General features: G+C 30.3%; 3 protein-coding genes across 10 annotated transcripts; 1 reads left to right on the top strand and 2 right to left on the bottom strand.

The window, feature by feature from the left end:
- Positions 1 to 2,202: 2,202 nt before the first annotated feature.
- LOC127247830 (protein trichome birefringence-like 43) lies at positions 2,203 to 7,080 on the bottom strand. 2 transcript variants are annotated; one of them, XM_051269862.1, is made up of 5 exons: positions 6,687 to 7,080; positions 4,529 to 4,700; positions 4,250 to 4,428; positions 3,946 to 4,104; positions 2,203 to 2,659 (listed from the first exon to the last, which is right to left on the bottom strand). In XM_051269862.1, exons 1-5 carry the CDS (start codon positions 6,941 to 6,943, stop codon positions 2,386 to 2,388), a joined length of 1,041 nt encoding a protein of 346 aa, XP_051125819.1. In that variant the 5' UTR covers positions 6,944 to 7,080; the 3' UTR covers positions 2,203 to 2,385. The 2 variants fall into 2 exon arrangements, with proteins under 2 accessions (XP_051125819.1, XP_051125818.1); XM_051269861.1 differs by having other exon boundaries at positions 2,203 to 2,662; positions 6,687 to 7,074.
- Positions 7,081 to 10,688: 3,608 nt separating this feature from the next.
- Positions 10,689 to 16,853, bottom strand: LOC127247831 (uncharacterized). Of its 4 annotated transcripts, none has more exons than XM_051269864.1 (7): positions 16,596 to 16,853; positions 14,696 to 14,812; positions 14,504 to 14,602; positions 14,127 to 14,388; positions 11,636 to 11,750; positions 11,236 to 11,397; positions 10,689 to 10,948 (listed from the first exon to the last, which is right to left on the bottom strand). In XM_051269864.1, the coding sequence occupies exons 1-7, from the start codon at positions 16,692 to 16,694 to the stop codon at positions 10,879 to 10,881; spliced, it is 924 nt and encodes a 307-aa protein (XP_051125821.1). In that variant the 5' UTR covers positions 16,695 to 16,853; the 3' UTR covers positions 10,689 to 10,878. The 4 variants fall into 4 exon arrangements, with proteins under 4 accessions (XP_051125821.1, XP_051125823.1, XP_051125824.1 ...); XM_051269866.1 differs by having other exon boundaries at positions 14,127 to 14,289; positions 14,486 to 14,602; positions 16,596 to 16,852; XM_051269867.1 differs by having other exon boundaries at positions 14,127 to 14,289; positions 16,596 to 16,852.
- Positions 16,854 to 18,618: 1,765 nt separating this feature from the next.
- On the top strand, positions 18,619 to 27,680 carry LOC127247652 (probable sugar phosphate/phosphate translocator At1g06470). 4 transcript variants are annotated; one of them, XM_051269607.1, is made up of 13 exons: positions 18,619 to 18,846; positions 19,165 to 19,663; positions 19,778 to 19,944; positions 21,222 to 21,307; positions 22,022 to 22,071; positions 22,286 to 22,353; positions 22,880 to 22,980; positions 23,135 to 23,147; positions 24,279 to 24,463; positions 24,803 to 24,889; positions 25,024 to 25,118; positions 26,624 to 26,767; positions 27,274 to 27,680. In XM_051269607.1, exons 2-13 carry the CDS (start codon positions 19,407 to 19,409, stop codon positions 27,332 to 27,334), a joined length of 1,314 nt encoding a protein of 437 aa, XP_051125564.1. In that variant the 5' UTR covers positions 18,619 to 18,846; positions 19,165 to 19,406; the 3' UTR covers positions 27,335 to 27,680. The 4 variants fall into 4 exon arrangements, with proteins under 4 accessions (XP_051125564.1, XP_051125562.1, XP_051125563.1 ...); XM_051269605.1 differs by having other exon boundaries at positions 19,105 to 19,663; XM_051269606.1 differs by having other exon boundaries at positions 18,619 to 18,851.
- Positions 27,681 to 27,893: the final 213 nt, after the last annotated feature.

The following is a 27,893-nucleotide window of genomic DNA, read 5'->3' as shown; positions in this document are numbered from 1 at the left end:
TAATATATATTCATTCGAAATAGGAGTTTTTTTTTTTTTTTTCTTTGAAATAGATTCGATATTTTAAATGAATATTAAATTATTTTTAATATAAAATAATTTTTTGAAATAATAAATGTTGCAATCCATCAATAATATTTGTGTAATACCTGAAGAAATAATTGATATAGATTTTAAAATAATGAAACAAAATTACGTATGACTTGTGATTTTCAAAGTCTGTACATTTTTGGTTTTTTTTTTGTATTTTTAAAATATTGCACAAATTGTTTTTAAAATTTTTATGCAATATTTTATAAAATACAAGAGAATCTCTGATAATTTTAAAGAATTTCGTATACTATTTTTTTTATAAGAGGAAGCTTTGTGCAATTTTTAAAAAATGAAAAAGTATAGGCCGATATTTCAAATTGGATGATAAATTTTTGCCATAACAACAACAATAATAATAATATTTTTGTACTAGATATGACATAGACACACTCTAGACGGCAGTGGTTAGAAAATTCAACACCATACTAATAGTACATCATTTGCTAACGGACAACACCCGATAGACAATACATCATTTATATTAATATACTACTTTCGTCCTACAATCGGTGTCTTGGTCACTGTAGACAGGAGAATTTAAGGATACATATAATTAATATATAATTAAGAATATATTAGTGAAAATAATTAAGCTATAATATAAATTATTATAAATTAAGATTAAAATACCTAATTAATTTAATTAATATTAAAAAAATTTTAAATTAGAAAATTTAAAACAAGATTAAAATGGGTAATCAATTTAAAAAAAAAAAAAACGAAAATGACATGAGATGTGGGACGGACAAAACGACAACATGGACATGATAAGTGGGATAGAGGGAGTAATATAAATACAACGCGCCGACAACACAACATATGATATAGTGTCTTATATTTGGCATTACATATGACAATTATTTTAGCACATATTCCTATACAACACATTTAATTTAAGTCTGAACAAATATATAAAATAAAAATATATTACCTTAACAATTTATTCATTTTTTTATTTTGATTCGTCCTAAAATAAAGTATTCATTTTCTTTGTTAGAAATTGTACTATCTACCTAACATTACAAATACCCTTCTAATTTACAATATTTTACACTAATGTCACTACCTTTATATCATACAATACTAATAGGGTTAATTGAGTCTTTTTATTTTTATTTTTACTTTATCTCAATATAATATTAATATTTCTAAAATTCTGTGAAAAAAACAAATGAATATATAAATATGGGACGGAGTGAGTATGTTATTTGTACATTTTATTAGTACAGTAACCATTCTCCACTGTAGAGAAACGAGAATAGTTTAAATTTTTTTATTACGTAGGAATCCGCAGCCGTTATCCAAAAGTGTGCACTAGATAAATTTTATTCGTATGGACCGTTACGATTCCGAAACACAACTCTAAGTAGAGTCACGTGTTTTACTTAGATTTGAATCCAACACGAAAAAACTGTATTTGGATATTCAAAAATATGTTCGAAATTTTTCCGATCATGCCTGGCCGGCACGCCAGTGAATCAGGAAATATCCGAGCCCATAAAGGTCGGGCCATGACGGGCTTGGTCCAACCTAATTTATTAAAATTATATTTAATATTTTTTTATATACAATATTAACTAATAAAATAATAACAAAAGTTAAAACATAACTTGATGATAGAACTCTCAAATAATATTTATATGATTGTGAATTCAATTTCTATTTAAATCATTTGATTTTTTATTTTTTTCTATTAAATTAATTTTTTATAGCTAGGGGCAAAGTCGGACCTTACTTTTAAATTGAAGTACAATTTCTTAACAGTGTACCCAAATCAAAACAATTAACATTAAGAAATCCCCATACAGTAAAATACTATTTTCGTCCTACTCTAATATTTCATTTACTTTTTGGATTGTTAATTTTTGAATATTAATTATTATATTAAAACGTAATACAAATTTAAAAAAAATTACAAAAATACTATTAGTTTTATAATACTGATAGAAGAACGTTTGCATAAAAAATTATACAAATATAAAAATATTTTTAATATTAAATATGACATAAACAAACAGTATACGTGATCTTTAGAGACGTACGTAGCCGTAGAGAATATTCAGAAATACGTAGTAGAAATCAGATCTTATATTGGAAGAAATTCAAATATGATTTTTTTAACACTTCTTTTACCATACACAATATATATATATATATATAATTATATACATATACCATTTTATTTATTTTTTGTTTATGATTATACATACAGAAAGTATGATCAGTTAATATATAATATACATATAAACAATTAAGGCACATATATATATATATATGTATGTATTGTATTATTCAGCGGAGCATAGCATATAGAAAGTGATTCCAGATGTCGGGAAGTCCAGTGAGGCACCAGTGGGTGCAGTCCACGGCGGCGTGAACTCCATGGCCGCCGTAGAATGAAGGATGGGCGTCGATCCGCAGCTGCGAAAGGGCAGTCACATCCAGCAACTGCACCGGCGTCGCCATCGAATTCAGAATCTTCTGCAGCACTAATTCTGCTGCTGGTACTGCCGGACCTCCTCCTCCGGCAAGTGGCCGTGTGTGTCCTCCACAGTTCCTAATTCCACTGCTGCTCTCATTCATTAATAAATTCATTAATAAATTATCTGTCAGTCATACAATTGTTTGCTCACCGATCATGAATTTTAACAAAATTAGGTAAAAAAATAAATAGAACATTTACTTAATAAAAAAAAAAAAACTAGCATTAATTTAGATGACAATTAAAAAAGAAAAATGAAAATAAATTTGAATGAAATAGAGAGTACTATATTATACAAATTAAATAATAAAAATTTATATTCCCTCCGTCCGTCATATTTAGTCCATTTGAGCTTAGTGCAAAATTAATAAAAATAAATATGTTATTGAAAATTTTGAAAAAATAAAAGATAGTTGCGCATATCTTTTTAAAATTTAGTTAATAATTAAAAAAAAATGTAATAAAGTCATGTAATGAAGGGTAATTTAATATTGACTTTTTAACTTTTCTAATAAGATAAATTTAAAGGACAAACAAAAAAAGGAAAAATAGGTATAAATTTGGCTGAAGAAGAAAATAGATATTTGATTTAAGATTTTTCTAGGGAAAAAGAAAGTATTCAATGAAATATTTTATAATGATAAAAATAATTACTTACTATTATTTAATAGACACAATCTAAATTCTAGGGTTTGTTGTAAAATTAATTTGGGAGAAGATAATTCGTTTTCAATCATGGCTTTCATAACCCATAAATATTATGTGATGTTTTAAATATAAAATTAATAAAAATTTGATTCAATATTTTGAAGAAATTTTTTTTTAATGAATAGTAATTAAAGATTAAATTGAATACCCACAGCCAAACAAAATCCAATATCGATCCAGATATATATAACCAAAATGAATGGAGTTTGTAATATTGTTATTATAGTAAAACTTAATGGATCTATGATCCAATGAGGTTTAACTATATAATTGAAGCGTTTTTCACGTAAATTTTTTTATGTTGTTATTTTATACAACCTCCGTCCCACATACCATGTTTGCTACAATGTAGACACGGTATTTTAGAAGGGGTGTAATTAGTAGATAATTAATAATGTATTAGTAAAAATAATTATTTTATAATATAAATAATTATAAATTAAGATTAAGATAACTAATTAGTTTAATTAAAATTTTAAAAAATAAAAAAATAAAAATTATAAAATGAGATTAAAGTGTGTAATCATTTTCCAAAAAAAGGAAAGTGACATGGTATGTGAGACGGATAAAAACGCATCGTAGACATGGTATGTGGGACGGAGGAAGTATTTTATATAATCATTTTAATAGTATAAAGAGATATAAGTTATTTTTTCAGGTACCTGAAATGATCGGGTGAAACACCTTGGAAGAAAACTTGAGTCTTGGATGGATCTACATGAGTGTCGATCCAATTAGCCCATGTATTTAGGGCAATCTCGTACGCAACCAAACGGTCCATGTCCTCAACAACTTTATTCCCATGCGCGATCCACTCCCACCTACATTGACCGATCATTCGAGCAACATGCACTAATTAAATCAAATCGAATTATAGATTAAATGATGAGCTAGGAGATGAAAAAGTTTATTATTATTATTATTCGATGTTTTGAATGAAAAATTGATTAGTGATTAAATAATTACGGTTGTTTCCTGCCGGTGTGAAGCCACCAATGCCAAGTGTCGAATACAAGAATGTCCATTTCTCCCCAAACTCGACTATTGGTGATGGAATCGAGCAACAACACTCGACCTTCGTTGGGCTTGTCTACGAGATCCACTAGGAATGCATTTCGATAGAACAATAGTGATGCATCGTAGCCCTACATAGAAAACTTATCGATCTAATTAATTAGTCGAAGAAATTTAATTATAATTTAAATATTTATGTATATATAGATATATATTCTCACTGGTACGTACTGGGAAGTAGAAAGTAGAAAGGCCATATAATGTGTGGGAAGTGAAGGGTGCCAAAGGGAGAGCAGTATGAAGCAAACATGTGAGAGATTGCCACTGGTTTAGGCTAAGTGAATCTCCCACAAATATCAACTTTTTCCCTCTTATTTTTCTTAAAAAATCTACACCATTGAACCTGCATTAATGCATAATAATGGCCATAATAAGTACAAGAAAACTAAGTAAAACAAGATTTGGAAGTGAAAAAACGAAAAGAAAAGATATGTCTTTTATCGCACACAATTCAATAACATAGAAAGACTTTTCCGATAAAGAATGACTTAGTAATATGGGATATAAGATTAAGGATTCAAATTTTCGATATTTATAGTTATAGTTGGCTATATATAATTTTGTCTAACGTGACTTACCGAATTTGTAAATAATGATAAAAAAAATAATATATAAATTTCAAGTGCTAATATTTCTACATGGGCTTAAAAATATGACATTGACAATTTTTTTTTTTTTTTTTAACAAAAAGAAAAAGGTAGGATATAATTAAACAAAACCCCATGAAAAGAACTATGCACCAAAATCTTTGTATAATGATTAATGAACTAATTAATCCATAATTAAGCAATGTAATGGTCCTTAAAATAATTAATAATAATGCATGGCTCTGTATATTTGATTGATTAATGATTGATTATATTGTTAAGTGATACTCATTGTCACATAATTAATTTATGTAGTTGGAATATTGTAGCATACAACTTGCATTGCCATGCCAAATAATATATATATTCTTTTTCAAAATTATACAAATATATGGTCCAAAGAAAATTGATGAACAAGACTTTTCCAAGTTTCCATCACATTCAAAAATACTAACTAATGGTCAGCTGTCACATCTAATCCTACATTATTGATTTAATACTATTAGCTTCTTCTTTTTCTTGTTAGAATATTTTGTTTTTCTTTAGTGTAATTTTAATATCATCCAAATATCATATAATAATAATAATAATAATAATAAGTTTTTAATTAAACTAATATGAAAATGCATTATTAATTATATTGATTGAAAGAGATTTAATTTGGAGTATGGACACATCAGATCCCAAAACATATATATATATCCACCAAGCAATCTGATCAGACTTGTGTAGGAAAATATTATCCATCCATATGCAGAGACGTGTTAATTTGTATGTGTTCCTTTTTTCTTTTTTTTTTAAATGTTATTCTAGTTTAAAATTATTTTCTTTTTTTTTTTGTTATTAAAAAATATTTTTATTCTTTTTATAACAAAAAATATAATCATTCTTTTTTATGTTTTTTTTTTGTGTAAAATGAAAAAAATAATTATTCGAGTGTGTTTGTTTCGTGAAATAATTTGAACGTGTGTAAAATATGAGGAAAATATAAAAATAATAAATATGTGTGTGATATATTAATATTTTTGAAAAAACGTGTAAACATTTTTTTGTTAAAAGAACACGCCTTCCCTCTATCATAAAAAAATAAATTTATTTTCTTTTTATACAAATTCTAATGTAATATGAATCTTTTTTTGCCTTTTATAATAAATAATAATAATAAATTATATAATTATTTTCTAAAAAAGAAACCCAACTTAATTTTTATGATAGATAAAAAAAAGAAAAATAATTCTAAGTTCTAATGAAAGGAGAATATTATTATTGACTCGTGTCCAAACTTGTTTGTATGTCATCATAGGTAATATTCTATAGTGAGGGTAAGTAAAATATTAAACATAGGATTATAATAATTCCTACTTATGTTAAAGAAATCTCTATGATTTGCTTGGTTGTATATATAATATTTTAAAAAATAAATTGTAAGAACAAAATTAAAAACATAAGTAACAAGGCACAATTCTCATGCAAATCACCAACCATTTTTCTCTCCCAAATAAATTTCTCCAACACACACATACAAATATATATATATATATATACATATATACATATATATATATATAGAGAGAGAGAGAGAGAGGAGGAGAGAGAGATGCATGCAATGAAAGCAACACTAAACCAAAAACCTAGCTAACGATCAAAAGCCATCATTTTATATCCAACCAATTATTCATTCTATCATTCCTATCCATTATTAATCATATATATATATATATATCGAATCATATCGTATGTACCTCGGCAGCGGACAGCCCGACGGCTGCCATCGATACTTCATGTATTCTTTGTCCGGTCGTCCATTTTTTTGGCAATCAAACTGAGTTTCGATGAATGGACACTGCCTCGAATCGTAGAGAGGATACGAATTGTCGTAAACCCAATTTCCTTTAAAAATATCGCATCCAAATTTCTGCGCTATCTTTCCATCGACGGTAGAGATCGAAAGAAGAAGGAAGTAAGAAAGTATTATTGCTAGAAAATTAGGAGAGGCCATCGAATTAGTATATAGAATGAGCTGAGAAATTTTTGTTATTGAGTGTTCTCACAAATTAAATGCAAATGAAATAATATATATATATATCTATATATATAGCAAAAGGGATGTAGGTAAAATACTATTGTGGGTTTTTTTCATTTTATTTAATTTAATTTGCTATATATAGGAAGATAGTATTTTAGTAGCTTTGGATATGTATATGGGATTTTTAATTTTTTGGGTTTCAGGATTTGACATATATATATATATATATAATATTCAATAAAATTAAAAATATAGAAGAAACGCAATAATTTTGTTTTTGCATGTAAAAGGGGTTAGAATTAGATGCACAACAGTTCGTCATTTGCGTATCAAAGGGTTTTCTTACCTTTATTTACGGGGCATGTTCGTTTTGGTTTTAATAGGAAAATTTTTAATTTGAATATATTTTAATACAATATATTTGATATAAAAATATTTTTAACGGTAATATAAAAAAATAAGTATTTATATTTTTAATAGAAAAAAAATTCATAAATAATAAAAAGGCTCCAATCAAGATCAGTCTATATAATTCAATGATCAATTAGGCTATCCGCAACCCCATCTCATACAGAAATCCATGAGCAACTTAATTTTCTTTTTTTTTTTTAATTATAATTATGATTTAATTATATTTTATATAAAGATAATGTTTATATATTTTTATTTAATTTTAGTTTTTTAAAAATATATATATTTTTGATATAATATATATATAATTGAAATGGTAGAATTGTAACTTAAGCGATTGAGCATTCATTGACATGCTTTGAGGTTGGACGTTTAATTTCCGTAGACGGTAAATTTAGCATATGATCCAAAGTCAATTATATAAATTTGAATTTTGATTCTATTTATTCATGTACAGACAAGTGTGACATTTACATAAAAATTACTAATTAGTACAAAAATCATGTGTGTAAAATGAGACATGCTACCAAATGGATCCTCGGTCTTCAAAATAAACTCTATCCCTCTGTCCCCACACACATAACATGTATAGGGAATAAAGTGTGTTAATGAGACAGAAAATTCGGTCTGAATATGCTACATGTATAATCTACTACCCATAAATAACAATAATTGTATCCCAAATTAATTTAGATATGATTGAAAGTGTTGATGTAGATGTATTTTATATAGAAAATGAAGTTTTGATGTGATATATTTATTTAAAATTGTATTGTTAATGAATATTATCAAAAAGTGACTTCAAAATATATAAAAAAAATTGTCTAATTATAAATAAATAATACTAGTATTTTATTGGTTAGTGAGAGTGTGTAAAATAATTTTGACATTTTTATCTTTGCAAGTACAAAAGAAATGAATACTTTTGTAGAAGTTAGGGACATTTTGGTATTTATATGTAAATTATTTTTACTATACTAAAAATTGATGCTTATGAATAAAACGAGTTGTTAACGATTTGAACTGAACAAAATTTTAAGTGTTCATGTTCGTTCGTTAACGTTCGCGAACAAGACTCGTGTTCATTGGTTAAGTTTTCGAGTTCGTTCGCAGTGTTCGAGCTCGGCTCGTTAAGAATATTTATTGTTTGAGCTCATATTGATATTCGGCTCGATTAAACTTGTTCGAGCTCGTTTGTCTCAATTTTTTAATTTATGTATAAATTAAAAAGAAAATTTGAAATTATTTTATTTATTTTAAATCGATATTTTATTTATTTATAATAAATATATTATTTTAACGAACGTTTACGAACAAAGCTCGGACTTGTTCGTTAACGAACACGCTTGTTTATAATATTCGGCTCGACTCGTTAATGTTTGTGAACGAACTTTAACCGAGCTGAATCGAGCCGAACCGAGTCAAGTTCACGGACGGCTTGGTTCGTTTAACAGCTCTAGTTCTTAAAACAATACTACATATTTTGGTAACAAGGTTGGTACAATCATTCTCATAAGATCAAATATTAAATATTTATAGATTTTATATTTTCCTTCAGTTGTATTATTTTGTTTCCTTGTATAACGGACATATTTTCATAATTTCTTTATATATATTAGTTCACACTGATCACAAGATCATAGGTAATCTCAAATCACACTTTCACATAAGCTTGTGGGTGCAAAATTTTCAAATTTTACTGGCTAAACTCATCAAGAACTTACATCGATATAAATCAATTATACGGAAAATGAGTAGGAAATGTATGTCACTATCCCATGTCTCAAAATACACGAGGCAAGTTGGATTCAATTATGCTAGTAGAGCACGAAATAAATCAAATAATTTTATTCGATTCGATATTTGTGTATATATATATTTGATTCGATAATAAAAATAATTATGTACGTAATATAAAATAGAGTATACATATATTTTTATTTTCAAATTAAAATTTAAATAAATCAAATAAAATTATTTATAATATTTCTTTTAAACTTTTTATAAATAAATAAATATATATTATAATTCAAATTATAACTATACAATAAATTTTTTTTATTTTTGTTAGATGAAGAAAGTCTTTCTGTATCCATTTGAAAATTTAATAAATAGTAGATACATGTATTTTTTTTTTTAATTAAGTTGTCCTAATATTATTTTTTATAGTTTAATTACAAAATTCCGAACCAATTCGATTAGGTGAAAGAAGAATTGAATTTTGAATGATATTTTTAAAATTGTATTTTAAATATTTGAATCAATACTCAAATCGAATAACTAAAAATTTATTTCGAATTGAATCGAATACTACAATATTTGTATACTAAACCTAATGTATAGTGAAGTTCATATATATTATTTCAATATATGTATTGTATACCATATGCAAGTTATATGCCCCAAATATATATATATATATATATACAAGTGCATAAATCATGTGCACAAACAAACCTTATGGAAAGCAACCCTTGTTATTTAGGACAACTTTTGGTTGGATGTTTCCTACAAATTCACATTTGACAAGTGACCACCCACCCTTTGGTGTTATGTTCTTTTATGTGGTCTCTCTTGCTCGTTGTCCACACATCTATCATATACTATACGATCATTATCTCTTTATATCCTCAAAATAATTTAGTTATAGGGGAATTTTTGTATTTTAGTTATTTAAGTAAATTGCTTCTGAAAATAGGTATATATCTTATTTGTTGTAATTTTAATTATACCGTTTCGGTAAAGTGCGCACTGAATAAACCCCAGCCTAATATCCTGCAAATTAAATTCAACAAGCAAATCATACTAGGCGAACTATGTGTGGCAGGTGACCTGTGTTTAAACCCATCCTTATGGGACATGATTATACATGATAATATTTGCACATGTATTGTAAATATCATTTTTAATAATTTGTTTATCCCATTAAACTTTACCTGTACAATTCTTAATATATGATATATATATTTTTATAAAAAATTAATATTTAGTACAAAATATTATTTTTTTATATTATCGAGGCAATTTTATTTACATTTAATTAAATTTTATGAATTAATATAAATATATATATCACTAGATGCCTTAGGCAGTCTTTAAGGCCTGATGGACTACCTATCGTCTATAGGCAGAGCTCCCAAATATGTATTAACATTTTTTTGGGGGGCTGATTTTGCCTACATAAAGCTAGGAAACAATGATTAAACAAACCTAGATAAAGATTACTAGAGTATTCTTTTGAAAAGATGCAGTAAGGAAATTAAAGTTCCACGTATACACACACACACATATATATATATATATATCCCTTTGTCACAAAACATAATCATATGTCATAACCTTATTATAATCTCCCATATCATAATCTATATATATTTGTCAAAGTACATGACTCCTCAATTCTTATATATATAGATAGGCCTCAAGAACTCTCATAGCATAATGGCATTAGAACCAGTAGTATGATATGCAGAGTAGTAATATATGCACACCTTATCTTACACATGCACCTTCCTCAGCCATATCAGTGCTGAAAGTTTCGGGATTGTTACCCGTAGAAGCCCATCCCTGCACCACAACCAATCATCAATATCAGCATGGAAAGGGTCATCTTCAAAGAGAACCATTTGAAAGCTATGGTAGAAGACAACCTATCTGAAAATGATCTAGGATGTTGTATTTTGTTTATAACGATAAATCTTAAGTTCTAATAGATGCATGGTATTGAGTGTGTTACAAAAATATATAGAATGTTCTTGACTATGTTCTTTTATATAAAATTTCAGTTATTATGTATATGATTTCCTTATGACAGAATGCTCCCATGCAAGTGAAATCGACAAGGTAATGCTTACTGAATTTCTGCTGAAACATTCTCCTTGTTTGCATTAGAGGGAAGTTGCCACACAACTCGATATGGTCCTTGTAACATTTCTCTCCTGTGATAAAGTGAATCTGACTTATTCAAATTTGCTGCTTCGCAAGACCAGTTTGAGCGATGGCCAGTTACAATCAAGCTGCAGGGGTGAGATGCATAGTTAGGCCCTAAAGAAATTGGATCAGAGCTCATGTATTACAGTGAAGATAGAATAGGTCATGTGCACACTATCTCACACAACATCCACAGCTCATTTGATCACACTAAGAGTAAGCCCATTTGTGTTTAGATCAGAATCTCGTATCCAAGTAAATTTATTGGAAACCACCGGTAAAATATCAGTATGAATATAAATTATAAGGGTGATGACATATTACCTTTGGTTGTTGACCTCCACCTTTAATTTGTCAATACTGATACCAGGAATCTCTAATGTTACCACGTAATTAAATCCAGATTCTACAACATCCATCTTTGGGGACCACTCAGATTCTGCAACACAAGACAAATATACACAAGAAATGAATTATATTCAAGTAGATGGTTATGTTAAAATATATTGTTTTTCTTATGCAGCTAAACAGAGCATCGCTCTATATGTCTAAGTAGAGAGGCATTACTCAACAGCAGAATGAAAATGCAGTCAAACAACCTAAAACTATGGACAAATATTTAAAAATGTTTTCTACAACATGCCCGTCCAGTTGAACATGACTAAAGGTTCATTACTAACTGCAATTACCATGCATAATTTGAATTTGATCACTATGCCCTGCCGCACTTCATCCTTGTCTTCATTAAAAAGATAAATGACATCCTCAACAATCTTGCGTAATAGCTCACTAAATTAAGAGGCACCAATACAGTAATCAACAAAAGAAATAAAAAATCAAGTAATCTATGTCTTTTTTTATATATATATAATATGGGAACTCGCAACGCTACTCGACGATTGCGCTCTGGGTAAACCCTCGGTCAAACCTAATACTCTGCAAACTAGGTCCAACAAGGCAAGTCACATTAGACGAACCATGTGTGACAGGTGAACCTCTAGGCACTTCGTGGTCACAAGTTCACCCCCACACGCCATCTCCTACGGGACAAGTAATCTATGTCTTTTGCATGTGAGGATGGTGGGTAAAGTGGTCTCTCTTTAATAGACAACAGCTATTAAAACGAGATAATGGTTTGGTTTGAAGCACTTGAAAAGAGTGAGATGAAAAGGTCTGCTTAAAGTACAAATACAGAGGAAAAAGTAATCAAAGATTGTGATTATTATAAAATTGAACAAGGAAAACACTAAAGAAAGGAACACCGTAAAAAAAAGCTCATATGGAAAAAACACACACTGATGCAAGCAGCTCTTCACTCAGTCACCTTCAGTTGTGCTAAAAATAACAGTTGCCAAGATGTTTTCCGTTCAACTCTTTTTCAGAAGGAAATACATACTGAGCAACCATTATGTTGCTCAGAGGGGATCTGGTCTTATTTGTCACCTTCATCGCTCACACTATGGCTTATGTTATTTTATAAAACTGAAAATCTCTATTTTCATTCATAAGAAATCGCACATGAAATACATAACTTCTAAATAAGTCAAGAATCTTACATATCTCCCAAATAAAGCCAATACCATAATTACATATATATTTAATATATGTAATGTAGCACCTCTCCTTAAACTTAAGTTGGAATTCTTAGAGACTAACTTGAGCTTGTGCAAGAGATCATAAACTCAGACAGAGAGTTGGTGATGGTCCGAAAGTTGAACAACTTTAGATTTTGAATCAGGACTTATTAGATTCAAAAATATTATCCATTTGAAAGTTTTACATTGCATAAGCTTTATTGTTTAATGGTGCCTACTTGATTGATTTAATGAGCAAAGAATTCTAGGTTATACATTGATTCCCTTTCTTTGCTTCAACTACACTGCCATTTAAATGGCTTTCGCCTTCTTTTTTTTTTTTTTTTTTTTTTTTTTTCTTTTCATATTTTCTACATGTGGTTTTGTGAGAATTTGAATCCTTCAATTACTATCGGATATATTTATTATGTAAGATTTCAATAGTGTTCAAACTGAAGTCCAATTGCATATATAAAGATTTGAATAGTCCACTAAGATAACGATGGATTCAGAGTATACTAGATTCAAAATTGATCGTGCTACTTATAGGGGTATAGGGTTTGGTAATTTTAGTGTAGGCTAAAAACATGTTTATTTGCACATAAAACACCCAAACAATAACTAGACACAAATAAAAAATTCAGAGAACATTGAGCAAGACAATATCGAGTAGGTTGAGACAATGAATTTTACGTCTTGCCTCAAATGAGCACATTTCGCATATTGCTAACAACTCATATTTTGATAAGGATTGTCACTGGTTAAAAATATAGACTCTATTCTTAAGTTTTTTTTTAAAAAAAAAAACAATACAACCCTATAATTTCCTATAAAAGATTTCGATACAAAACATCAAACCTACAACTATTTCACACACACACAAAAAAAAAGGTTCAAATAAACAAACCCATAGTGAAATAACATTTTCTTCTATTCTTTCCCCGGCCTTGCTTTTAAAATAGATGTTCACTCAAGATCCTATACATGTAAGTGGGATTGAGGTATTTCTATCTATTATTTGGAGACTTATAATTAGTCAGATTTATTGGATAGATCTTCAATTAATTAAATCTCTAAGAACCACAAAGTTATGAGAATGCCACATCGATGGTAAAAGGATAAAATTTGTGGATGTAATGCAAATAAATAATATTCATGTTGCGAAACAAAATGACTATTAAGACTATAACAAAAGTAGTAATGGCTTGAAGAGAAGAAAATTAAAGAACACCTTAACATACCCTTTGATGTAAAATTATCAGTGCTTTCATTATTTTGGCACTGGGGCTGCCCACATTGTATGCTTGGTTTTGCAAAAATGGGAGCTTCCAGAGCATTGCCATTATATTGGCAGCCTTCAACTGCAGAAATTGTACTCTTGACTGTTGGAATACCTGGTTTGACCTGAGCAGGGCGAGCAAAAGCAGGTGCATCAGGACCATTAGGCTGCATTTCTCCACAACTGTTTGATTTTGAAATCTTACCAAATTGAACATTAGTCTCCTGTAGAAAGCATTGAAAAAATAAATAAATAAAAAAGATTATGCTAGCACTTCTTTAGACAGAAATGCATGAAATTTTTTATCAACATCTTCCATACCTGTTCAGGACTAGATACCTGTCTCATAAAGCCACCTTGAGAATCAGAACCTTGCCGGGCAAAGAATGTTCTGTTGTCAAATCTCCGACTAACAGGATTCAGTGTGTTGCTAAAGTCCTAGACATAATAAAGCCACCTTGAGTAAAAAAGATTATACTAGCCCTTCTTTAGATAGAAATGCATGAAAATTGTTATCAACATCTTCCATACCTGTTGAGGACTAGATATCTGTCTCATAAAGCCACCTTGGGAACCAGAACCTTGCCGGGCAAAGAATGTTATGTTGTCACGTCGCAGATTAACAGGATTCAGTGTGTTGCTACAGTTCTAGATGTCATATATCAAAATGAAAAGGCAAAATAAGTAAAAAGAATACTAGATGTAAAATTTAAAAGTGAGAAAAAGGATGGAATCACAGAAAATGCATTACACGTGCATGTGTTATACAAAAATTAAACCATTATTTTTCTTTGTTATCTATAATAACATGACTTAGAGGAGACATGATGGTGGAGCTTTTGAGGCAGTGAGAAGTTGAGAATAAAGAGAAAAGCACATATCAATGATTTGATTTGAGTATGTTTTAACAGAACAATTGAAGGCCCATATAAAGCATGCGAAAAAAAAAAACTAACAAAGAATATAAAATCGAGCATACCTATAAGCAGCCTAATACATAAAGTATAACATATAATTCAAATATAGCTTTTTAGAACATATTAGAATCATTCTCCTAACATGACTGTAAAAATCAGTAGAACAAATCATTGTGTATGTGAAGCACTTCTTCATAATATGACGCTTCCAATCATCTTCAAATTTTATTCTGAAGCACTTCTCTTCATAACAAGATATTGTTGATCATCTTAAAATTTGTTATATGCATTCTCTCATCAACCTTAACAAATTTGTTAATGCACTTTCTCACCACCTTGTAAATGTAGCACTTCTCTCCAACACTTCTTGCAATCTAAATCTTCTGATGCTGTGAAACCTTGAGCTTCTATACTCTAGACTCCCTTTTTTTATTCATTATCACAAGTCTGTAAGACTATTAGGAGTTTGATATCTTCTCGACCCCTGCGATTCTACTGCAGTTATGACTCACGAATATTGCATGCGTCATTATGTCTGGAAATTTGTGAATCATGTAACTAAGAGATAAATCTTCTGCTAATATTTGGATATTTATATGGAACAAATTCATGTCCAACCCTGGGGAAGTGGAAGAGTACTTTGGGGTATGAAATGTATGTCATGTATAATGTAGATATAGCTTGATAATTATTTGTGTATCATCAAATGATCATCGATGCTAAATTTCTTGAATCTTTTACACCCTTGTTTCATCTCCCTTCCAATAGATACTCCAAAATCTACATACAATTCATGTCCTATGAGAACATCCAACTGTCTTTACTTCACACTATCTAAGCTCGCCAAATTAGGGCATATTTCTCATGATTTTAAAGGGGAAACGATTTTAAGATGCACATAAACAGCTTCTAGGCTTTTTAAGCTTTAATTGCAGTGGCAATACATTTCCGACAACTAATTGCAAATCCCTCAGCAATTCTCCATCACAACCCAACAGAGCTATTCTTCAAATCCATGTAAAATAGATTTTACTGCTACTTATGTTTAGAAATTTTATTTAATTTTCATAGAATATAGTCTCCATGGCTGAATCCAGAAATGAAATACTGAAATAAAACAGACAATCTTCTTCAGGTTAAAAATCCAATGGCCAGTGCCAGAAATGCAAAATAAAAAAATAAAAAAATCATAACCAACTTCAGAAAATTATTGTGGTGTTCAAGAAAGCTGCTAATATATATATATATATATATAATACACACAAGAAAAATATGAACAAATCTCCTCCACCAGTCATCTTTATACTTCATCTTCGGTACAAAATACTAACAATAGTCTATAGATCTGTTGAATTCTCTACATTCTCCTGATTTTGAAAATTATAGGACAAAAAAAAATGCTTCAGAAGAGCAAGGCAAAGCCACAAATTTCCAACTCCGTTAAAATGGATATAATTTCTTAAATCAAAACACAGCAGAGAAACAGAAACATTTGCAAGGATTATGGCAACTACCATGGGGAAAACGTGGCCAGGAGTAGCTGAAACATCATCAGGAGAAGCTAAATGCCCAGCAATAACATTCACTCTTCTTTTCACAATTTGACTCTCCATATCGTATGACTAAAAGACGCAACTACGGCCTGAAGAAGGTGGTGTTGGTTGATTGTCTGCAGAGAGAGCTGATGATTGCCGGAACTGATCTCAATTTTAAAGCGCAAAAAAGAGAAGCGGATGTTTCGCCATGAATGATGACATGATTGAAGAGCAGATATTTTTCCTGAACAGTGCAGAAAACGACAGAATAGTTAGGGGTATCGTACAGTGCCATAACAATCAAGCTCAGTCATAGATATCTTTACTGTGAGTGTGTTTGTTTGTAGATTTGATTTTGGGTATGTAATTTTTCATATAGCAAAAGTTTGTAAAAGAATTGTTTTAATCTAATAGTATTTTTTAAATACGCGTTCAATATAAAAGTACTGATATATATTTGTATAATATAAATAGTACAATTATTAAATTAAAAAATAATAATTTTTTTGGGACAAACAAAAATTAAAAATAATATATTTTTATGGGATAAAGAAAGAATTTTTTTAAAAAAAAATTGTTTAGGAGTTTGGATTTTAAGTTGAGAATTGAATAATAAAAATTTTGAATTTAAATAATTGTATAATGGGATAAAAATGGGTGTTGAAATTAATTTTTAATATAATATAAAAAATAAAAAAAATAAAAAAAATAAAAAAATAGATGTTTAATTTAATATTTTTGGAGAAAAAAATTTAATTGAATAGTGTATTTAGAGTAAAATCCCCCAAACAAACACACCCTTAGGATTCTAGGCATGGCGGGTTTGGGGCCGGGCTAAAGTGGGGTAGGGTCTCGAGGGCTACAGAATCGGTCTCGAACCTGCTTTATTGCTATCTTTAATTGCTAATTCATGATTTCAAGAATAAAACTCCTATTGAATCTAACAGACTGACGATTTAAACTTATGACTTCACGTTCACGAATCCGTCTAAACATCGCCCGATCATCTCTGACGTACCTAATGATGATAGGAAAACTGCTCCAATGTTCCAAAAATATATATATTTTTTTTAACTATAATTTTTTACTGTAAAAAAAATATTATTTATGTTTCAATTGAAAGTATGTTTTTATTATTTATATTTTTTCATTTAAAAATTATCTATTTGTCGTTATATTAAAAATAATCGAAGATCAAAATATAAATATAAAATTATTAAAATTATCTTAAAATTAATAAAAGATTATTATATCCAATCTATCACAAAATCTCATTATATAACCTAAATAAAAATAATTTTTTTTATCAATTAACTCATTTATTTTTTGTTTATCGTTAAAAATATTGTTATATTTATATAATTTTTTATAAATGTATTATAAAAACTAATAATACTTTTGCCATTTTATTCTGATTTATATTATACTAGCGGAAAGACCCGTACGGTGCCATCAAAAAAAAATTATTAATTTTGTATTTAATAATAAATTTTATAAAATTTAAAAAGTGTATATATATCTACTAACACTATAAAAAAAATTGTAAAAATTATATAGATTTTAAATACCCTACCAAGATAAAAAACTGTAAAATTAAAAAAAATTAAAAAAATAAAAAAAAATCCCAAAAATATCAAAAAGGAGAAATTAGGAACTAATATCAAATACATAATATATAGAATATAGATAATATATAGATGATATGATATGATCGGACGAGGTAGTACAATTTATTTTATTTGACAAACTGATTTTCTAAAAAAATAAATAAGATTGAATCAATTATTTATTTATTTTTAAAAAATTAATTATATTTTTTTATTTATATACGATTTGTATAATTTATGTCGTATTTACAAAGAAAATAATACTACCGTAATTATAATTCTTGATTTCAATAATCTAAATTAAAAATATCTTAAACATCTGCATATTATACACACACCCTCTAATTAATCAAAAAATAATTTTTTGGTGTGGTTTTCGTAAGTTCTAAGCCTAATCAAAACAAAAATCATTCTACAGTTCAACTGCCGACACGAAATCCCACCCTCGGACGGATACGCACACTCCACCAAACTTCAAACTTCAAACTTCTCAAGAGGAAGGAAGGCACAGATCGGATCGAACTTCTGCTGCAACCCTTTTTTCTCTCGAGTAGGACTCCGGGGAGTGAAAAGCAATTCCCAATCCATCACCCGGAGCCTGTTTCAATCTCGTTGTCTTTCTTGTATGGTTAGGTTCTTTGATTTAATCCAGATTTTGATCCAATTTAGTATCTGCAGTTATGCCTTTCAATTCTATTATCTTTTTAAGTTGACGCAGATTTGATTTTTAGCTTGTTCGGTTTAATTTTAAGTGGAGATCTATTTCAAAATTAAAACCACTATTTGCGAGTGAATTAAGGGAGTTTGGAGTTTCTGTGATTTAGTATTATTTCTTTTTGGAATGATTCTGATCAAATCATTTCTCCTTCTTTTTAATGTAGTTGACTGTGAGGTAACTGGCAATTCTGGGGTTTGAAGGTATTTAGTTGTGTTTGTTTTAGGATTTGGGTGGCAGAGAAAGAATGTGGTGAAGGCACATGGTGAAGGGCAATTCCTGTACCTAAAAGTGCTGAGAAAAGTAAATTAAGGAAGACAATAGGAGATCAGGAATTATATGGGAAGCTTATTCCCACCTGGTGGCTATATGAGGCAGTAAATTAGCAATACTTTTGTTTTAAGTTGCTATTGCTTGAGCTGCGTGGATTGGGAGAGAGATATTCTATTAAATATATTTCTTTGAAGTATGGATCATGCTGGAGAAATTGATCGTGGTTCTCCTACTACGGATTTGAGAGGTCGAAATGACAGTTATGTGCCTCTAGACATTGAAAGTAATGATGGTATTGATAAAAGTTATACACATGGCACCAATGGCGTTAATCACATTGATTATCGCGGTCCGTATGGCAAAAACGCAAAGAGCCCTATATCTGCTGCAGATGTGCTGAAGACATTGTTTTTCATACTGGTTTGGTACACATTCAGTACATTCTTGACCCTGTGAGTGCTGCTTTTTCAATTGTCGATAGTGCAATTTGTATCTGTTTGGTAAATTGTTTCTTCTTATGGATATGTTATTGTGATGATGATGATTTTTTATTTTACTTGGAGCAGTTACAACAAAACTTTGTTAGGGGACGACTTGGGGAAATTCCCTGCCCCACTATTGATGAACACTTTCCACTTTGCAATGCAAGCTGCATTGTCGAAGGCCATTACATGGTTTTGGTCTCACAGATTTCATTCTCCTGTTATGTCATGGAAAGATTACTTTGTTAGAGGTAGGAGTCTTATGATTACACTAATGAAATGTTTTCTAAATCCTTTGCTCTCCTTTTTGTACCTTTGTAATGTTTGCACTTTGCACATCTCTTCATATGCAATAGTCTTTGTGAAGTATATCTGTTAATCACATTTGTTCTATGCAAACCATGTTATGCTGTGAAGTTTTCCTTTATGCTTGTTTTATGAATTAAGATGTCTTAGTGACTTGATTGTGAATTATTCTTTCATTTTTGGCTGATTCTTTTCACAGTACCATTCACTAAATGTAAAATTTTGTGACATCAGTGAACATCTATAACCAGATAAAATATCAACTCATCTGCATTCTGCACAGAGACATCACTTTAATTTTTGTTTGTTTGTTCTCAAGCCATTTTCATATTTAAATCCTTAATCATCTTGAAATTTTTAGTTAGTGTCTCTTTCCTTAAAAATTATATCCCTCCCATCTCACTGATTTTTAGTTCTTAGTTCAGCCTCAAAACACATTTAAGGTTTGGCACTCCAGCATATTCTCTTCTGCCACATAGCTACAGTCATACCTTTAGTTGCTTTTCCAAAGATTCTCTTGTCACAATTAATGGTAGACACTTGGGCCTGTAACTCTGTGAATGGGCGTTGCATTAATATGTGTAGATACTTCACTCCACCAGTGACTGTTGTCTGAATAGACTAGGTTTAGGCAGTATCTGAATCTGAGTGAAATAGATTAGCATGCTTTCTTCTGGGTTGCTTTAATATTTAGCCATTTCAAATGATCTTTCTACTTTGAAATTATGAGATATACATTTTATCCTCCATCTATCCTCTGTTATTCTATGTAGCTGTTAATCATGTTTCTTCTATGACACTCCCCAGTATCTGAATCCTCCATCCCCCCACTATTTTTCCAGTTCTTATATAATATAAACCCTCTTTACGTTTTCTGATGGCTGTAATGATTTAAAGGACTTGACGGAGTTTTAAATTTTTTTTGTTTTCATGTTCCCATTAGCTTGGTCAAACCTCTCTTCTAGGTTACTTTCAACACTAGCCCCTTGATTTTCCTGTGCTGTTTGTTACATAGTATGAAAAGCCTACCTCCTAAAATTTAATTCACAATTTTGTTCATCCAAGGTTTTAGTTACAATTTGTTTCTTCCTACTCATTTGTTGTGATGTGGTGCGTTGATGATACCATATTACTAATATTCGTACATTCTACTTGTTTAATGGTTACATCATCATTAACTTCTCTGACAACTAATGCTACAGATGGCCTTTGCATTTCACAGTTGTACCAACGGCTCTGAGTACTGCAATGGATGTAAACTTAAGCAATGAATCCCTGGTTTTCATCTCTGTTACATTCGCCACAATGGTTAGTCGATTTTATCCTACAAATTTAGAAAATTGTTTATGCTTCAAGTGTTGAATCAAATTGCTTCAAAACCTTGAGTTTTTGGGAACTACGAATTGATGATATTTGGGCAATTTTTCCTGGTTGGCCTCATGTGAAATTTGTTTTCATAATTCCTCAAAGGATCTGCAAATGAATATCAGGAAAACATGATGGAGATTGAAAATTATGGTCATTGTTGAAGACCAACACAAAATTTTCTGCTAAATAATTAGTTATTTTTGTTTAAATAAATTAGAACAAGTAAGAACAGTGGATCTTTCATCTGAAATTGGTGAAGGAGAAAAGCACTGTGAATTAATTTGTAGACAGTTGCTTTGGTCCCCTCTTATGGAAAGGGCACAAAATAGCATTGAACAAAAGAGTTATCAAAGCAAGAAACTAGTGTGCTTTGAAATTGCTTAACGATGAACGAACACTTGTAGGCTTTTTAATTTCCTACATCAGTGTATTTTTGCTATTTTGTTATATTGTTTGTGATTATAGACTTGCACAAAATGTCATATAGGGGCTCACTTTCTATCATATAATTTTTGGATGTAATATATTTCACGCAGAAGCATTTGAAGATTTCAGTAGGTTTTAAGTTGATCATATGTAAGAGTTTTGCATTCTATTACTATGGAATTCTTGCCATATCTTTGAATTAATAGTTTATTATGATGTTATTCGCAGTGTAAATCTGCAGCACCAATATTTCTCCTCCTATTTGCCTTTGCTTTCAGGTATTTCTCTATGAACTTTGCTGGTTTCATTATCTTTTGGCTGCTACTTTTAGATCATTTATTGAATGCACAGATTGGTTTGGTATTCTTGTTCCCTCTGAACGCTTTGACTTGCTTTGAGATAGGTGTTGTATCCATCATTTAAATTATAACTCAACTTTTATTCTGTAGATTAGAGTCTCATTTAAATTATAACTCAACTTTTATTCTGTAGATTAGAGTCACCAAGTGTTAAGCTGGTTGGCATTATCTTTGTGATTTCTCTTGGGATACTATTAACAGGTATGAAGTTGATCGTTTTCATCACTGTTACTGAATTGTTCTATACATTGTCAGATAGCTCAATATTCTTTATCCAAAACAAATGATTTATTAGTTTTGATACTTCTTAAAAAAATTTGAGCTGGGGATGATAGTAAAAAACATTTATTTTTAATGTTGCTGGTGCATGCTAACTTCTGCTGTAATATTTCCTGTTCTTGAAGGGATTCTATAGATCCTATAAACGTGCATTTTCAGGGAATATACCAAAATGCCTATCCAACTTTATGTAAATAATGTTTTCAGAAAGAAAATGAATCAATAGAAAGATCCTACCAAAATGCCTATCCAACTTTATGTAAATAATGTTTTCAGAAAGAAAATGAATCAATAGAAAGATCCTAGAATAGATGTGTGATCTAATGTTCAGATGAACATTATATCTTGTTTCAATGATTTTGTAAATTGTGAAATCTAGATATCCGTATGCAGATATGTTGCTGTTTTAGTTTGTTGTTTTGCCTCTAACTTTTTGGTATAAATTCAGTCGCAAAGGAAACAGAATTTGAGTTTTGGGGGTTTGTATTGGTTATGCTTGCTGCTGTTATGTCTGGATTTCGTTGGACAATGACTCAAATTCTGCTTCAGGTAAGACTAGCATTACACTTGTGACTCATATATTTGTAATTCTGGTAATATTTGCCTTTTTCCATCGTAAAGCATTTGTACATGTTCTCATGACATTCCTGTGTTCTGGTTGTCTTTTTCAAATGTTCGTGCTGATATGAAAACCTGCATGAAGAAAGAAGCCTATGGTAAGTTTTATTAATAACCACTTGCTTCACCATGATCTTAAGAAATTAATTATTATAGCTACTAGCATGGAATTACCTGATGAATTCCCATTCTAATCAATACATTTGTTTTTCAAAATTTAAGCAATTTTCAATTTCTTGATCTTGTGTTAGCCACAGAATCCTGGTGGATATTCAATATCTTGTTTTTTACTCGAGTGGTAGGGCAAACTCTTTAGTTAATTATGAATCACACATCACTTCCTTTGTTTTGAGGATTATATTCGTTTCATTCCACATTCTTTCATTGTATGTCTATAATTATCTGTCTGGTAAAATAAGGAGCCTACTTCTAAGATCTATTGGTATGCAGTCCTTAACAAAGAAAGTTGATTTGATATATGTGAAGTGGATTAGCTCTTTGAACCTGGATTAGTCTTCAATTCAAATCAACATCTAGCAGTTGCAGTCAAAGAAATTGCATAAAACTGTTCTTGCTGCCTCCTCCAAGTGCGCTTTGGGTATGCCTATACTAATGAGGGTTCTAGACTTCTAGTCAATTTACACATAGGTGGTCCTTAATGATGATTGAAGTGAAAGTGGCTACTGTTTTCATCAAGGAACAGTTGTCTTACACCAATTGGCTGTGACAATTTCAATAGTTTTCAGTAAACATTATCGGCACTGCTCTATCAGCTCTCACATCTTGTTAAGGAATACCATGAAAATTCTGGTTGGGCAAGTGGCATCAAGCTGCATTTCTTGTAGATGTATGAGAATCATTGACATAATATCATTTACCTTTTAATATCTGTATCTGTGATCCTACCAAACAAAATAATGCAACTGATATGAATTTGGTTTAATGGGAGTGGCCTTACATAGTCTTATGGATTAACTGTAAGTTTTACTCTATAAGAAAAATGGCAATGCTTGCTTTATTGTCACTAAGCCTACTTCAATATTGTCTTCTATTTAACCCTTATTGGAAACTAACTTGAATACAAAATCAAGGGCTAACCTCTATATTTTCTTAAGATATTTGTTACAATATTAATATTTTATCTTAAAACCTATTTATTGTTTTAAACTAGATCTTTGTTTTATGAAGTCCCATTAGCAACAATATCTTTTTGTTGTCTCTTTTTCCAGGTCTTAAAAATCCACTTACTTTGATGAGTTATGTGACCCCAATTATGGCAATTGCAACTGCTGTACTTTCTCTGACATTGGATCCGTGGCATGAGTTCAGAACCAGCAGTTACTTTGACAGTTCTTGGCACATCATGAGAAGTTGTTTGCTCATGGTCTTTGGTGGAACCCTGGCTTTCTTCATGGTAGTAGATTCTGGATTTAGTTATTTGAATTTAGCACTATTTAACATTCCATCGTGTTTTAATATGTTTAAATTCTTTGTCACAGTCTTGTAAATCAAATTAAATGCTTGGTAGTTGGATCAATCACTTGTCTTAAACTATACTCTGTAATTTATCAATGGCCGTTGTCTTACTTTTATAATTCATTTTGTAATCAATTTCTTTCCAATGCTGATGTCTCATAAGAAGTGATGGTTACAAGGCTGAAGAATATACCATCTTTACACTTCAATTCATTACTGCATTTCACCTACTTTAAAACTTTCATCTCTGGATGCTTCATTTTTTGATTCCTTGCAGGTATTAACAGAATATGTTCTTGTGTCAGTGACTAGCGCTGTAACAGTAACAATAGCTGGGGTTGTAAAGGAAGCTGTAACTATCGTGGTATAAAGGACTACAGTTATATTTCTAAGTTTTGAATTTCTTACATTGTGGGTATTGTTAGTTTTATTATTTGTTCCATTTTTATTGTTATTCTTGATTACTGAATCAATTATGAACCTTGATGTTTTCTTCAGGTAGCTATTTTTTATTTCCATGATGCATTTACATGGATGAAGGGATTCGGCCTTCTAACTATTATGGTTGGCGTCAGTTTATTTAACTGGTACAAGTAAGTCATGAATCCTGTGACTTTCAACAATTGTCTGGTTATTCGTAGTTGGTTTCATAAATTTTGCATTGCATAATTAAATATAATTATCTAGGTTTGATGAGTCATTTGTGGGTAAAATTTCCTTTGTAATGTGGACGTTACCATGCTTACTTGACGATTTTTTGATCTATGGAAGTCAATTTCAAATTATGCTGTCTGTTTAGTGATGTTTAAGATCCTGCATATTTCTTTACATCTTTTTTTTTTCCCTTAAAATGAGAATAATTGAGAGTGAAGTGGAGTAAAGGTTTCACTGTCTTGAATAACACTGAAGTCTCTCTATTTTAGTCAGAGGCAGGATTTAGTTTGAGATTACCTTACTTGTTAAATAATTTCATGAAGTGTGTCACCATACCCCTTAGTGAACACATCGTAACTTACATTGAGAAAGGAAAATATGGTGTGTAAGTATGTCAGTTCATTAAAGGGGTTGTTTAATGCCCTTGTGGAATACTGCATAGGATGTACTGCAGTCTGATTTTTGTTATCTGAGTAATTGTTAATGGTGTGTGGATATATGTTCTTCTAACAAATTCTTCGGGCACAATGTTTCACTAACTCTATTGGTTATGGCATTGTATTTGTCTTCAATATTGAAAGTAGTTACAAGCCTTCTCATAATTTGTGGCTTCACGTTGGATCTAGTTGTACTACCTATTTCTTATTTTGTCAGAGTACAAGATTTCCTCGAGTAGGTGCAATATCAAGAACAAGATTTTCTATTGGCCTTTGAGTTGGCATAATTAGCATCGAAGTTAGTTTGACTTTAAGATGACTGTTTATATTAAACAGCAGAATAGCAGATGTTGATAGGGTCTTGATTACTGTAAGGGTAATGGGTAATGGAATCATTCTGTTCAAATCATCTGAAGACCAGTATGTTTTGAGTGATAGGGTTGATAAGAAATGAATTTAATTTAGCTAATATGAAGATCCTACAAGCTATTGATTAACTAAATAAAAGTACTTTTTAATCGGCACAAAATGCAGGGCATGTATTTGATAGATGTTGGAGATTAAGTTATTATCATTTGAAAGATATACCTGATCAAAGTAACTGCACATATATGGAATAGGTTTTAAACATAGAATGATATCTCCAATTAGAATTCTGATGTAATACGCATGTTCGAAGTCCAAGCAAGCACAAAGAATGCTTCAAGCATACAGTAGATGATCAGAATGACCGCCTCACCTAAAAGCTTACGTTATTGGTGATGGGCATCATTAATACTCTTTGGCTTTGGAATGCATTTGGATATCTCTTTGTGTAAATTCATATTCCAGCAACAATGCTTGTGAAACATTGAAATATTCATATGCCTTTACCCATATCAATTTAAATTAGATTTGGTAAATTTGAGAATGATTTGGATTTTCTATGTTCTTGACAATTTGTAATTATGAACAAATGTTTCCACAATAATTTTGCTACCTGTAATTGAATTCACACTGATCTTTAGGTACCTGAAATTAAAAAAGGGTGAGACTGCCGTTGCAGTAGAACAAGATGCTGCAGCTTCGAAGTATGTGATTCTTGATGAGATGGATGAGGAAGAAAATGCTCTTGAGAAGGCTCAACTGTCCAATGGAATTAATGAACATGAGTAAGACTCATCTGAAATTTTTATCGATATTCATCCTGTTTATCTATGAGGTTTGAGTAGAGTTTCAATCCATTCAGAATGCTATCTTGATTTTTGGAAATGACACTGTTTTTCTAAACAAGCTATTTTGCCTACGCGCACATTCACACACATGTTTATCATTAAAGCTGATGTATACCCCAATTTTACTCAGGCTTGTAGGCAACTGAATTTCTATTTCACCCAAAAATCTTTCTTATTCATAGTTGAATCTGACCCATTTATTCATTAACGATTCTTTTTTCTTTGTTACTTTCTTCCCGAATCTTGTAAGAGCGATGTTCATATTTAAAATTTCAAAATCACCCTGAATTATTAAATTCCTAGATTTACTCTCTACTGCGATCAAAGACAACTTTCTTGAATTTGATTCCTACATGCATTGCGAAGAACTAATGGAACATACACGTACAATAAGCACTACAGTAGCTCATACTTGCTAACATCTCTCGAGGTTTCTTGTTTAGGTCGGTAGCATCAGATGACATCCAGGAGGCTGGTGGCTTCGTCTCTGGTGACAACAGGTAGTACTTCAAATCTCACCACCGTGCCCATTTGTGTATGCCGGGATTTTTCCAAGGTCCATGTATCATTATTGAAGCCATTGGTTGCTGTTGGCTGAACACTAGTTTGAGATGAGATGTAGTAATTTTTGTGTGCCAATTTGGTGAAAATGTTGGGAGATGAGATATGATGACCTTTTGATATTCTCATCTCAAATTATTCACTCCTAATTCAAAATATTTTCCTCCATTATCAATGTATATTCGAATTTCATACAATGGATTGGGTTCAAGCCAAAATTTTATTACCAGTTCAATTTTGGAAATGGATTGGGTTGCTCTGATCTGGTCTGGTCTAGGCTAAATCTGACTTCATGTTTTTTTGCTTTTGTGTAAATTAAACGCACATGTATGTATGGTGAGTAAAATTGTGCCGTTATTAATGGTTGAATGGGAGTAGAAATTTCTATTTGGATAATTATTATGATAGACGTTTATTTGAGGTTTTATTTAAAAAAATTAATTTTTCTATGAAATTTGTTTCTCTTACCGAAAGTAATAATAAGATTCTTCATGTTTATATT

This window comes from Andrographis paniculata, unplaced genomic scaffold (assembly GCF_009805555.1).
Source record: "Andrographis paniculata isolate CXL003 unplaced genomic scaffold, ASM980555v1 Contig32END, whole genome shotgun sequence".
Classification (NCBI taxonomy): domain Eukaryota; kingdom Viridiplantae; phylum Streptophyta; class Magnoliopsida; order Lamiales; family Acanthaceae; genus Andrographis; species Andrographis paniculata.
Note: the sequence above shows the minus strand (reverse complement) of the source record. Positions and strands in the feature narration are given on the sequence as shown.

Bases quoted from the DNA above. Each gene is read 5' to 3' on its own strand.
- LOC127247830 (XM_051269861.1), bottom strand. From the start codon at position 6,943: ATGGCCTCTCCTAATTTTCTAGCAATAATACTTTCTTACTTCCTTCTT. The intron at 4,701-6,686 runs GTACATACGATA...GCATTAATGCAG, and splicing joins TCGGGCTGTCCGCTGCCGAG to GTTCAATGGTGTAGATTTTT. The intron at 2,663-3,945 runs GTACCTGAAAAA...GAATGAGAGCAG, and splicing joins GTTTCACCCGATCATTTCAG to CAGTGGAATTAGGAACTGTG.
- LOC127247831 (XM_051269863.1), bottom strand. From the start codon at position 16,694: ATGGAGAGTCAAATTGTGAAAAGAAGAGTGAATGTTATTGCTGGGCAT. The intron at 14,603-14,695 runs GTATGGAAGATG...TATTATGTCTAG, and splicing joins AGATATCTAGTCCTCAACAG to GACTTTAGCAACACACTGAA. The intron at 14,389-14,485 runs GTATGGAAGATG...TGCTTTCTACAG, and splicing joins AGGTATCTAGTCCTGAACAG to GAGACTAATGTTCAATTTGG.
- LOC127247652 (XM_051269607.1), top strand. From the start codon at position 19,407: ATGGATCATGCTGGAGAAATTGATCGTGGTTCTCCTACTACGGATTTG. The intron at 22,354-22,879 runs GTATGAAGTTGA...GTATAAATTCAG, and splicing joins TCTTGGGATACTATTAACAG to TCGCAAAGGAAACAGAATTT. The intron at 26,768-27,273 runs GTAAGACTCATC...TTTCTTGTTTAG, and splicing joins AATGGAATTAATGAACATGA to GTCGGTAGCATCAGATGACA.